Source organism: Chiloscyllium plagiosum, chromosome 19 (assembly GCF_004010195.1).
Source record: "Chiloscyllium plagiosum isolate BGI_BamShark_2017 chromosome 19, ASM401019v2, whole genome shotgun sequence".
NCBI classification, from domain to species: Eukaryota; Metazoa; Chordata; class Chondrichthyes; order Orectolobiformes; family Hemiscylliidae; genus Chiloscyllium; species Chiloscyllium plagiosum.
The window spans coordinates 63,527,200-63,539,787 of NC_057728.1; the positions used below are offsets into that span (position 1 = coordinate 63,527,200).

The 12,588-nt window shown below is 43.5% G+C and overlaps 1 protein-coding gene across 1 annotated transcript in view; it reads left to right on the forward strand.

Moving 5' to 3' along the window:
• The first annotated feature begins 2,316 nt into the window (after window positions 1-2,316).
• The window catches only part of LOC122559447 (serine/threonine-protein kinase 38-like), a 64,308-nt gene continuing 54,036 nt past the window's right edge, over window positions 2,317-12,588 (forward strand). Inside the window, exons 1-2 of the mRNA XM_043708897.1 lie at window positions 2,317-2,384; window positions 9,013-9,162. Coding sequence (XP_043564832.1) covers window positions 2,317-2,384; window positions 9,013-9,162 — 218 coding nt within the window. The remainder of the gene's footprint in view (window positions 2,385-9,012; window positions 9,163-12,588) is intronic.

The following is a 12,588-nucleotide window of genomic DNA, read 5'->3' on the forward strand; positions in this document are numbered from 1 at the left end:
TATGGAGAGAGTTCTATGATTTTGACTTAGTGACACTGAAGGAACAGCAATATATTTCCAAGTTAGGATGGTGAGTGACTTGGAGGAGAACTTGCAGAGGGTGGTGTTTCCATGTATCTGCTGCCCTTGTCCTTTAGATGAAAGTGGTCATGGGTTTGGAAGGTGCAGTCTGAGGATCCTTGATGAAGTTCTGAATGCATCTTGTAGATAGTACACACTGCTGCTACTGAGTGCTTGGGGTGAAGTACCTCACAGGAGTGTTCACACACCTCCTAGGATCTCATCTGAATCAAGTAAAGATTATTTGGATAGTTGTTCAAAAGAATATGTGAGGGAATGATACTGTAGCTACTCACTGAGAGGAACCTGATCTTTAACCCCTTTCAGAACCACAGATGAGGCTGAAAGAAATTCAAATTTACTTGGATGCTACTCAGTCCTGAAATGTATTTTCTCCTGTCACTTTCCTCAACATTCAGAAAATCATAAGACCATAAGACACAGGAGCAGAAGTCTGCCATTCAACCTGAAGAGTCTTGAAGAAGGGTTACAGCTGAAAAGTTGACTTCTCCACCTCCTGATGCTGCCTGGCTTGCTGTGTTCTTCCAGCCTCCTGCCTGTCGACTTTGGATTCCAGCATCTGGAGTTTTTCTGTCTCTAATTCAGCCCATCAACCTGCTCCACCGTTCAATGTCAGCTGATCCCCGATTTGATTATTCTCAACTCCAATTTCCTGCCTTTTCCTCATAATCTTTAACTCCCTTACTGATTAAAAATGTGTCTGTTTCAACCTTGAGTATAGTAATGATCCAGCCTCAACAGCCCTCTGTGGCAAAGAATTCCACAGAATCACCACCCTCTGGCTGAAGAAATTCCTGCCCATCCCTGTGCCAACTGGGCGACTCCTTATACTGAGATTATTCCCTCCGGTTCTGATCTCTCTAACAAATGGAAACAATGTCCTCACAACCACCCTGTCAAATCCCCTAAGTATCTTGTATGTTTCAATAAGGTCTCCTTCTATGTTCCAATAAGTACAGATTCAAACTCTGTACCCTCTGGAGTATTTTGGCTCAGAATATTCCTTTTGGATAGCTACCTTGAATAAAATTGAGATTGGTTTGTGGGAATGGATCACTATTAAAGTGTCTAACTCTGCTGTTCACCTATATCAGGTGATTCCTTTACTGCAGCTTTTTAAAAATTTTTGCTCTTTTGATTTTTTTTCATTCTCCCTGGCCTTTTTTCTGTCTTTCTGATGAGATGCTAAACGAAGCCCAATCTATCATATAAGGTGGACACTTATTTCAAAGAAGAGCAAGGAAGTTCCTGCCTGGTCCCTTGAGCAATATTTCCCACTCAGCCAATCTAGATAAGAAACAAATGATCCAGTCAACGTGTGGGAGCTTCTTGACTGATGTGCACCCGAGGAGAAGGTGAGGACTGCAGATGCTGGAGAGTCAGAGTCAAAAACTGTCGCGCTGGAAAAGCACAGCAGGTCAGGCAGCATCCGAGGAGCAGGAGAGTCAACATGCTCATGACATTACAACAAATAGTTTCGCTTCATAAATGCTCCATTCGCTGTGAGCTATATTTGGGGCACCTGAAAATAATGAAAGATGCTTTAATAATGCAAGTTCTTAATATTCCCTGTTAGTGTTCCCTGCCCAACATCCCCATCTCAGGCTTGCTGCAGTGCTCCAGTGAACTCAGTGCAAGCTGGAGGAACAGCAGCTCATTTTCCACTTGGGGACCCTGCAGCCTTCCGACTCAATATAGAGTTCAATAGCCTGGGACTTGAGCTCTCCCATGTTCTTACCCCAAGCTCCACACACCAGGCCTTGTTATCACATCAAAACCCTAAGAACTATGGATGCTGGGGTTCTCAGGAAGGTTAACTTTGATTTCTCGTGAGAGGTGCTACCAGACTTGCTGGGCCTTTCCAGCAACTTGTGTTTGCTTGTTATCACACAGTCTGCTATTACATAGCACTCATTGTCAGCCACTGACAGTCCCCATTAACGGATATTCACCCTCCTAGCCAGATCGTTAACCACGCCTTTCTCTGTTCAACTGCTTTTCTCTCTCTTGAGACTCTAACCCCACCTATCATTTACTTCTTACACCCTGCCCCCATCCTATCTTCTGCATATAAACCGACATTTTCCTAGCTTCCATCATTTCTGAGGAAGGGTCACTCAACCCAAAATGTTAACTCTGATTTCTCTCCACAGAGGCTGCCGGACCTGCTTTGCCAGCAATTTCTAATCTTGTTCTTAATATTGTTTAGAGATGATTAGCCTTGACAAAGCAGAAATGGCCAACATTATTCTTACAAATCTTCCTGATGTTGCTAAACAGGATGTTTCAACAGCTTTTAATGGGTAATTGTTTTGGTCAGCTTACAAGCTGACAAGGAAATCAATTTTCACTCAGCAAAGTGGGAAAATCAGCAAGAGATCATTTCTGATCACCAAGATGGTTAGGGGGAAACCTGCGACAAAGTGGGTAATGTCCCTGCCTCTGGGTCAGAAGTACCAGGTTCAAGTGCCACACCAGGATTTGTTGGCCCAAGAAAGACCATTCACAACAGTTAACAGGCTGATAATCAGCCAGAGAGTCTTTCCACCATATCCGCCCCCTCCCCCAATCCCCATTCCGCTTCTCAAAAAGGGGAAAAAGTACCCAATTGTTGTGAATGGTCTTTCTGTGGTCAACAAATCCTGGTGTGGCACTTGTACCTGGAGCTTCTAGCCCAGAGACAGGGGCACTACCAATTTTTTCACAGGTCCCCTAACCATCTTGGTCATCGAAAATGACTTCTTGCTGCCCTACATCAAAGACATCTCAGAAATGACAGCCAGACTACTCAGATCCCTCGGCATCATGGAAGCCCACAAACCCACCAACACACTAAAACAGCAGCTAATATACTTGAAAGACCCTATACAGACAATAAGCAAAACTAATGTCATCTACAAAATATCTTGCAAGAACTGTAACAAACACTACATTGGACAAACAGGCAGAAAACTAGCCACCAGGATACATGAACATCAACTAGCCACAGAACGACATGACCCACTCTCACTACTATCTTTACATATGGATGAGGAAGGACACCACTTCAACTGGGACAACACATCTATCCTAGGACAAGCCAAACGGAGACATGCACAAGAATTCCTAGAAGCATAGCATTCCAACCGGAACTCTATCAACAAACACATTGACTTGGATCCCATTTACCACCCCCTGAGAATAAGAACAGGAAATGACATCACCACAGGAAATGATGTCATCACATGAAATGACATCACCAACCCAAGGAAACTCAAACATATAATAGAAAGCGGGGTACACCACCAGTGCTTCATTCGGAGGTTCACTGAAGATGTTACCTAGTATGGTGACAAAACGTCTGAAAACAAACCTTCCAGCTCAGCGTGCAAACCTACATCCAGAACTGGACTAGTCACCCAGCTCCTGACGATGTAGGTTCGAATCTCACCCTGGTAGGTGGTGAAATTTAAATTCAATTCTTAAAAAAAATACCATTGGAACAACAATTGTTGTAAAACTCCATCTGGTTCATTAATTTCCTTTAGGGAAGGTCATCAGCTGTCCTTTCCTGGTCTGGTCTACATGTTACACAGGATCTACAACGGTGTGGTTGACAACACTCAGCTGTCCTCTGAAATGTCAGAGCTAAGCACTCAGTTCAAGGGCACTTAGGGATGGGCAATAAATGTCGGTCTTATCAGTTCCCATGAGCAAATTTTTTAAAAACCTGAAACAGAAAAGACTGATGCAATGATGAAGATAAAGAATCATCTAACACTGAACCATTAGCTTGCTCGCTCCATGGATGCTGCCTGATCTGTTGTGATCGCCAGTTTTTAAGACTGATGCCAATGATGCTTTTAATCAGCGCTGGGTTAAATGATGAGTACAAAACAAAAGTAGTAGAAGATTCCAGAAACATCCAGAATTCCCTGCAGTATCATTGGAATGAGAAGCAGGGATTAGTGTTTTGGGTTGTTAATGTTTCATCCAAACTGGAAAATTAGCTGTGAATTTTAAACCTGGGATTGATGAATTTTTGTTAGTCAAAGGGGTCAAAGGATATTTGGTTAAAAAAAAGGGAGTAGGTCACATCAACTGTGATCTACTCAAACAGATGAACAGGTTCAATGGGTTGAATGGACTCCACCTGTTCTGCTTTGTTGTAGAAATTATGTCTCTGAATGCTAAATAAAATTCTTAATCTCAGGAGAGGGGAGAATTTTAAAAAAACATCTAAATTGGTTTCTATTTCCCTGCTTGTGACATGATTTCACACCAGATTTGGTTAAATATGCCAAACAAACAGCTTGCCCCTTCTGTGCCACTCATACAAGTGTTTTTAATAGTTCATTCTTTTCACCACAGCTGATTTTTGAACTTGAATTATAATGTGTTCCTGCTCCAATCCCTAAACACAGATTGCAGTAATCAATGTTCGATATTTGGAGATTTGTCGTATTCATTCATGGCCTGTGGGTCTCCATGGCAAGGCTAGCATTTGCTATCTATCCCAAATGCAACTGAGGTTGCATTTAGTATTTCAATACTGCCTTAGTATTTGAATAGAGTGTTGCTGGAAAAGCACAGCAGGTCAGGCAGCATCCGAGGAGCAGGAAAATCAACGTTTTGGGCAAAAGCCCTTCATTAGGAATAGGCTTTTGCCCAAAACGTTGATTTTCCTGTTCCTCGGATGCGGCCTGACCTGCTGTGCTTTTCCAGCAACACTCTAGTCTAAACTCTGGTTTCGAGCATCTGCAGTCCTCACTTTTGCTTAGTATTTGAATGGACTACTTCAAAGTCAACATTCTTGATGCAGGGCTTACTCCCGAAACGTTAACTCTGCTGCTCCTCGGATGCTGCCTGACCTGCTCTGCTTTTCCAGCGCCATACTTTCTGACTCTGACTCTCCAGCATCTGCAAACCTCACTTTCTCAGAGTATAGGCAGACATTCTTTGCTATTAGAGATAACTTTAATCAATCAGATGGGTTTTTATAACAATCCAGTCATTTCATGTCACCATTACTGAGCTTAGCTTTCTTTTCTTATTGACTTTTATTCTTATTTCTTGACTTATTAAATAAATTAAAAGCAAATCCCACACTTGCTGTTTCGGTATTTGAATTAATCCCTTAGATCATTCATTAAACCTGCTGGATTATCAGTCATACTTTTAAAGTGCCGTTCAAAAAATACAGTTCTTCAGAAGGGTGAAGATGTAAAGCAAGAATTTGCATTTGTATATCACTTAAGGATATCCCAAAGTGCTTGCCAGCCACTCAAGCACTGCTTAGTAGTGTAAACATGCCTGTAATGGAGAAAAGCAGTAACCAAGCAATCTCCAACAGCCAAATGATAACAACCAGATAATCTGCTTTTATGATATTAGTCAAGACCACAGGAAACCTCCCTTGCTCTTCTTCACCATGAATCTGTCTCAAGCTGCTGAAGGGACCTCAGTTTTATGCAGACAGAGCTGTGACATTGCAGCACACCCGTAGTACTGCACTAAGTGTGTCAGCTTGGAATTTGTACTCAGGTTTCTCGAATGGGACTTGAATTGAGAACCTTTGGCACAGAGGTCAGAGTGCAGCACAGTCCCCATTGTTACATGTGCTCTTCTCTCCTTGCTGTCCGACAAGAATCATAAGATATAGCGGGAGGAGGCCATTTGGCCCATTGATCATGCTCTGCTACAAGTCCATTTCCTGCCTGTTCCTTTGTCCATCCAAAATCTCTCTCACTCAGCTCTGACTGCAGTCAATGACCCAGCCAACACAGATCTCTGTGAAAGGGACCAGCAATTCTTTGGGGGGCTTGATAGGATAGATGTGGGAGAGTCTCTTGTGGGAGAGTCCAGCAAAGAGCATAATCTCAGAATGTGGGTTTGCCCATTTAAGACAGAGATGAGGAGGAATTTCCTCTTTCAGGATAGCGAATCAGTGCAATTCTTTAGCACAGAAGGCTGTACAAGGCAAATCATTATGTATAATATACAGATTTTTAATCAGAACAGGAATGGAGGATTATGGGGACAAGTCAGGAAAGTGGAGTTGAAGATAATCAGATCAGCCATGATCTCGTCGAATGGTGGAGCCATCTTGATGAGCTGAATGGCCTACTACGTCAAGCACCCTGAAAGAAGAAATTCCTCATCTTTTTTAATAGAAGACGCTTAGTTTGAACAGTGCTCTCATTCTAGATGCATCCACAAGGTAGAAGTACCTCACAACATCCACCCATGTCAAGTCCTCCCAGGATCTTATGAGTTTTACTAGGATAACCTCTCATTCTTCTAAACTCCAATTTGTATTGAGCCAACCTGTCGATTTTTCCACACAAACCAACCTCTTCATCCGAGGAATCAACCAAGTGAGCCTTCTCTGACCTGCCTCCAATGGAAGTCTATCTCTTCTCACATAGAGAGTCCAAAACTGTAACTCAGGTGCAGTCTCACCAATAAGCTGGAAAGCTGTCACAAGCTGCTGGAGAAACTCAGCAGATCTGGCGCTTTATTGGAGAGAAAGCAGAGTAAATGTTTGAGGTCCAGTGACCCTTCTTCAGAACAGATGCCAGACAGCATCCTGCTCACATACCCATGTGTCTTTCCTCGGCATGCTGCAGTGTTTCAGCAAGTCCCAGACTTGAAACGTTAGCTTGCTCTCTCTCCATGGATGCTGCCTGACCTGCTATGATCTCCAGCATTTGTTACTTTCAGTACAGCTGCCAGACCTGTTGAGTTTCTTTAGCAATTTCCACTTTTGATTCAGATTTTCAGTGTCTGCGATTCTTTGGTCCATTTTACCCAACTTTTAAATGTCATTCCCTTGCAGCAAAAGCCAACATAGAACAGTGACAAAAGTGACGACTCGAGAGATCAGAGTCAAGATTAGAGTGGTGCTGGAAAAGCACAGCAGGTCAGGCAGCATCCGAGGAGCAGGAGAATCGATGTTTCGGGCAGGAGCCCTTCATCAGGAATGAGTCATAGAACAGTGCAGACCATTCAGCCCTCGATGTTGTACTGGCCTTTTATCCTACTCTCAGAATAGACTAACCTACATACCTTCATTGAACTATCTTCTATGTGCCTATCCAAGAGTCGCTTAAATGTCCCTAATGTATCTGACCCGACTATCACTGCTGGCAGTGCATTCCATGCACCTTCCACTCTCTGTGTAAAAGCTGGGACCGCAGCTTTTTACAATATATATTAATGATATAGAAAATGGTATTAATAGTAACATTAGCAAATTTGCTGATGATACAAAGCTGGGTGGCAGGGTGAAATGTGAGGAGGATGTTAGGAGATTACAGGGTGACATGGACAGGTTAGGTGAGTGACAGATGCATGGCAGATGCAGTTTAATGTGGACAAATGTATGGTTATCCACTTTGGTGGCAAGAACAGGAAGGCAGATTACTACCTAAATGGAGTCAGGTTAGGTAAAGGGGCAGTACAAAGAGATCTGGGTGTTTTTGTACACCAGTCAATGAAGGTAAGCATGCAGGTACAGCAGGCAGTGAAGAAGGCTAATAGCATGCTGGCCTTCATAACAAGAGGGATTGAGTATAGAAGCAAAGAGGTCCTTCTCCAGCTGTACAGGGCCCTGGTGAGACTGCACCTGGAATTTTGTGTGCAGTTCTGGTCTCCAAATTTGCGGAAAGACATTCTGGCTATTGATGGAGTGCAGTGTAGGATCACAAGGTCAATTCCTGGAATGGCAGGACTATCTTATGTTGAAAGATTGGAGCGACTAGGCTTGTATTCCCTTGAGTTTAGAAGACTGAGAGGGGATCTGATTGAGACATATAAGATTATTAAAGGATTGGACACTCTGGAAGCAGGAAACATATTTCCGCTGATGGGTGAGTCCCGAACCAGAGGACACAGCTTAAAAATAAGGGGTAGGCCATTTAGGACAGAGATGAGGAGAAACGTCTTCACCCAGAGAGTGGTGAGTGTGTGGAATGCTCTGTCCCAGAAGGCAGTGGAGGCCCAGTCTCTGGATTCATTTAAGAAAGAGTTGGATAGAGCTCTCAAGGATAGTGGAATCAAGGGTTATGGGGATAAGGCAGGAACAGGATACTGATTGAGGATGATCAGCCATGATCATAATGAATGGCGGTGCAGGTTCGAAGGGCAGAATGGCCTACTCCTGCACCTATTACCTATTGTCTATTGTCTATAAAGAACCTACCGCTGACATCTTCCTCCAATCACCTTAAAATTGTGCCAGCTCATGGTAGACATTTCTGCCATAGAACATTATATTAGTAGTCCTATTAACAGGTTCTTTCTACATGTTAACAATTCATGTATGGGATGATCCAGGTCACTTTGTAACTCTACCCAAATTTGCCAATTGAAAAACTGGCCGCAAAACTGGGAGATTAAACCCTGTCCCTTCTCACCAACGGCATTTCTATTGGCTGATAGGACTTAAACTTTAGCCAGTGAAAGGAGGCTGGATTAGTGGTGCTGGAAGAGCACAGCAGGTCAGGCAGCATCCGAGGAGCAGTAAATCAACGTTTCGGGCAAAAGCCCTTCATCAGGAATAAAGGCAGACTCCACGCTTCAGGCTCCCTACCTTTATTCCTGATGAAGGGCTTTTGCCCGAAATGTCGATTTTACTGCTCCTCGGACGCTGCCTGAACTGCTGCGCTCTTCCAGCACCACTGATCCAGAATCTGGTTCCCAGCATCTGCAGTCATTGTTTTTACCCAGTGAAGGGAAGCACCAATTCCCTGTGTTAGTTATGCTCTCACGGCTCGGATTGGCTGCGCTGTTGCTGAGTGGGCGGTCCTGTTGCTGATTGGCTAGCTCTCCAGGTTTGGTTGAGCCCGGAAGAGTGAGATAATTTGGTCTTGATGTGAAGCGGTAAAGCTAACTGCAAAGTGGGAGCGCTGTCTCTTCCCAACGGCACACTTGACATTGATGTGGAAGTAGCACCTCCAAGGGGGGAGCAGAGTATTGCTCTGTGGCTGAGGTGCCACTCGCCACCTGGAACCTGAGTTTGTCTCAAAGAAGAAGATTGAAACGACGCAACACTAAGCGATCTCATTTGGGGGGTTTAAAGAAGAAAGGAAGACTCAACAGGTGGGTATAACAGGGGTGAGCGGGTAAATTGACTCTGGATCAATTAAACCCAGAGTCTGCAGGTAGTTCCTTGTACTACTGCAGCTCTTTGAATCAGGCTGCTGGGCAAGTTTTATTACAAGTAAATTGCAGATTTTGAGCTAGCAGTTTCTGAGAAAGGACGAGTGGTTGTGTGTGTCTGTCTCTTCGCTTGGATCTTCCTTTTTAGTAGAATGCAACGTGTGCAGACTCCCGGGTGACTGAAGTCGTGTCAGGCTCCCTCTAACGTGAGCACCCAGCTCTGTTTTTGTAAAGTTGTGTTCACTCTGTAATTGGGCTGTGGACAAAGAGCACACCCTCCGCTCCCTAACGCTCACACAAGTGTTGTTCCCCGTGCCTCATTTTTCCAATTCGCTGCTTTGTCTGTAGAATGCAGCAAGGTGATTTATTTGCATTCATTCTAGTTACCGGAGGCGAGACACTCATTATCGAGCTGGAGTTTTCATCCTGATTGGGTGTATTAATATCATTGCAATTCCTAAAATAACTTTACAGCAGGTTGGAACTGATACCAGAATCATTCCATTCCCACCCCCACGCATCTCTTTAAAGTGACCGCTTTTATCGAAAGTTCCAATTCATGCTTTGGGGGGGTGGGATTTTTGGCAGAGGTTTTGAAATACTGGATGGATTAAATCCCACCACAGCCCGCCTGTGAAAGAGTGTGGGATTATAGTTTGTTAAATACTTCCCGACGTGGTTCAGCGTCAGATTATCGAGGGATGGGGGGTGGAAATCAGATTCTGCTCCTGCAAATTGCTGTGGAATTTTTTATTTTGTTGAAAGAGCGTTACGAATGTAGGTGGTTGTTGTACGGTAATAACGGGCGAGAGAAGAGGCTGAGGGGTCATTTTTAAGAGATTTATAAAATCGTGAGGGTCATGGATAGGGTAAATAGACCCTGGGGTGGGAGAGTCCGGAACGAGAGGTGAGAAGGGAAAGATTTAAAAGGGGTCTGAGGGGTAACTTTTTCACACCTGGGGTGATGTGTGTATGGAATGAACTGCCAGAGGAAGTGGTGAAGACTGGTACAATTACAACATTTAAAAGGCATCTGAATTGGTACATGAATAGAAAGGGTTTAGAGGGATATGGGTCAAATGCTGATAAATGGGACTAAGATTAATTAGCCATCTGGTCAGCATGGAGTTGAACCAAAGGGTCTGTTTTTGTGCTGTACATCTCTGACTCTATGCCAAGGTTTTGGGTCCTGGTTCCAAACAGGCCATTGGAGAGATGCCTCCCCCACCTATCTGTTTACTGACTAGTCCTCTGTGATTCCTGCATTTACTCTTTATTCTTTAAACAATATTTCTAACAATTAATGTAAGAGGAAGAGGCCATTCAGCCCCTTGAGGTTGTTCTGCCACTCACTTAACTCATGCTTAATTTATATCTTGGCTTGGTCTACCTGCCTCTGCTCTAGATCTTTTTGGAATGACTTTGAACATCAGCCTATATACCGCTGTCCTGGAAGTTTTAAACTGATTTCCTCTCAGTGCCCATGTTGTTCCTGGGATGAGTTATGATTTGGAAACTTGCTTCTTGATTTCTCTCCTGATCGGCCTGACTCTCGGGTTATGGTTCTGTCTCCTTGTTCTGAACTCCCTGTGCCAGAGGAAATAGCTTTTCTGTGTCTGTCCTCTCTCATCTTGTTATAATCCTCGATTTACATCAGCCTGCAACCTCCTGGACTCCCATGAACAGTATCATGTTAACTCCACACTTTTTTGCATTGAACTAATCTCCCTATTTAGCCCAGAACTGTGACCGAGTTAGACTAGTCTCACAACTCCTTTCCCTACACCTCAATTCATACAATTATCGAGGTCTACAGCACAGAGAGAGACCCTTCAGCCTATTGAGTCTCTGCTGATCGAAAACTATTACCTATGCTAATCTGTTTTCCAGCCCTCAGCCTTGTATATCTTGACGTTGAAAAGATTTTTGAAATGTGAGGAAGTGAGTTCCAGCTGCCCACCTCCCTCTGGATAAAAGGTTTTTCCTCAAATCCTCTCTAATCCTCCTCCTCATCTCAAATGTTCCCTAATCATTGATCTCTTCACAAAGGGAAAAGTCTTTTCCTGTCTACCCAGTCTATGCCTCTCATGACATTGCACACCTTATGATTGATGGTGTTGCATCTCAAGAAATAGGAACAGGAGTATGCCATTCGAGCATGAAGGGCTTATGCCTGAAACATTGATTCTTCTGCTTCTCGGATGCTACCTGACCTGTGCTTTTCCAGCACCACATTCTCGACTCTGATCTACAGTACTCACGTTTTCCCCCCCATTAAAAACTGTTGAGGTTACTGGGGAGATCTTTCTCACAGTAGTTAGGGTCTCTGTTTAAAATCTGAACTAAAGACACCACTTTGGACAATGAGGGTGTGCTCTCTGAACCCATGACCTTCTGACTCAGACTTTGTGAGCTGCAAACAGCAGCTCAGAGATTGAGGCGCAGCTTACTAATTCTAGTTTACAGTTGTTTTAAATAGCTTGTACCTTTACTGTAAGGGAAACAATTGCTGTGCTTCACTTTACAATGTCAGAATGTCCGTGTCATACCTCGCTGAGTCAGAAGATTGTCTGTCCAAGTCTTGCTCTTGCTTGAGTACAAAGTCCAGGCTGATGTTCTCCGTGCGGTATTGCTGGGAGTGCTACCCTTCCGATAAAACCTCTGTCAGGTGGATCTAAAAAATCCCACTGCCATTCTTCCAAAGAAGATCGGGGAGATGATTTTGGTATCCTGTCCCAATATTTATCCCTCAAATCTTCTCAAAGCTCACCATTTATCCCTTAATTGACACCACTAAGACAGGTTATCCGGTTAGAAGGCTTGTTGTTGCCTAGTCTAGATTACAGCAAATCAGAAGCACTTCATTGGTGGAGAAGTGCTTTCTGACATCCTGAGGTTGTGAATGGTACCAAGTACATGCATGTTCTTTATGTAGAGAGCAGCAGCATTTTTTTACAGATGGATAATTGAGTCGTAGAGTCATACAGCACAGAAACAGATCCTTCGGTCCATGCTGACCATGTTTCCAAACTAAACAAGTCCCACCTGCCTGTGCTTGGCCCACATTCCAAACCTTTTCTATTCATGTACTTATCCAAATGTTGTTAAATGTTGTAACTGTACCTGTATCCACTGTTTCATTCTGGGCGTTCATTCCACACATGAATCACTCTCTATGTAAAAATAAAAGTTGCCCCTTAGGTCTTTGTAAAAAAAAAAAAAATTTTCTCCTCTTCCCTTAAACAGATGTCTTTAGGGAAAAGACCCTTGCTGTTCACCTTATCTATTTCTGTCATGATTTTATAAACCTCAATGAGGTTTATAAAATCATGACAACCCCTCAACCTCCTGTGCAAAAAGTTCCAG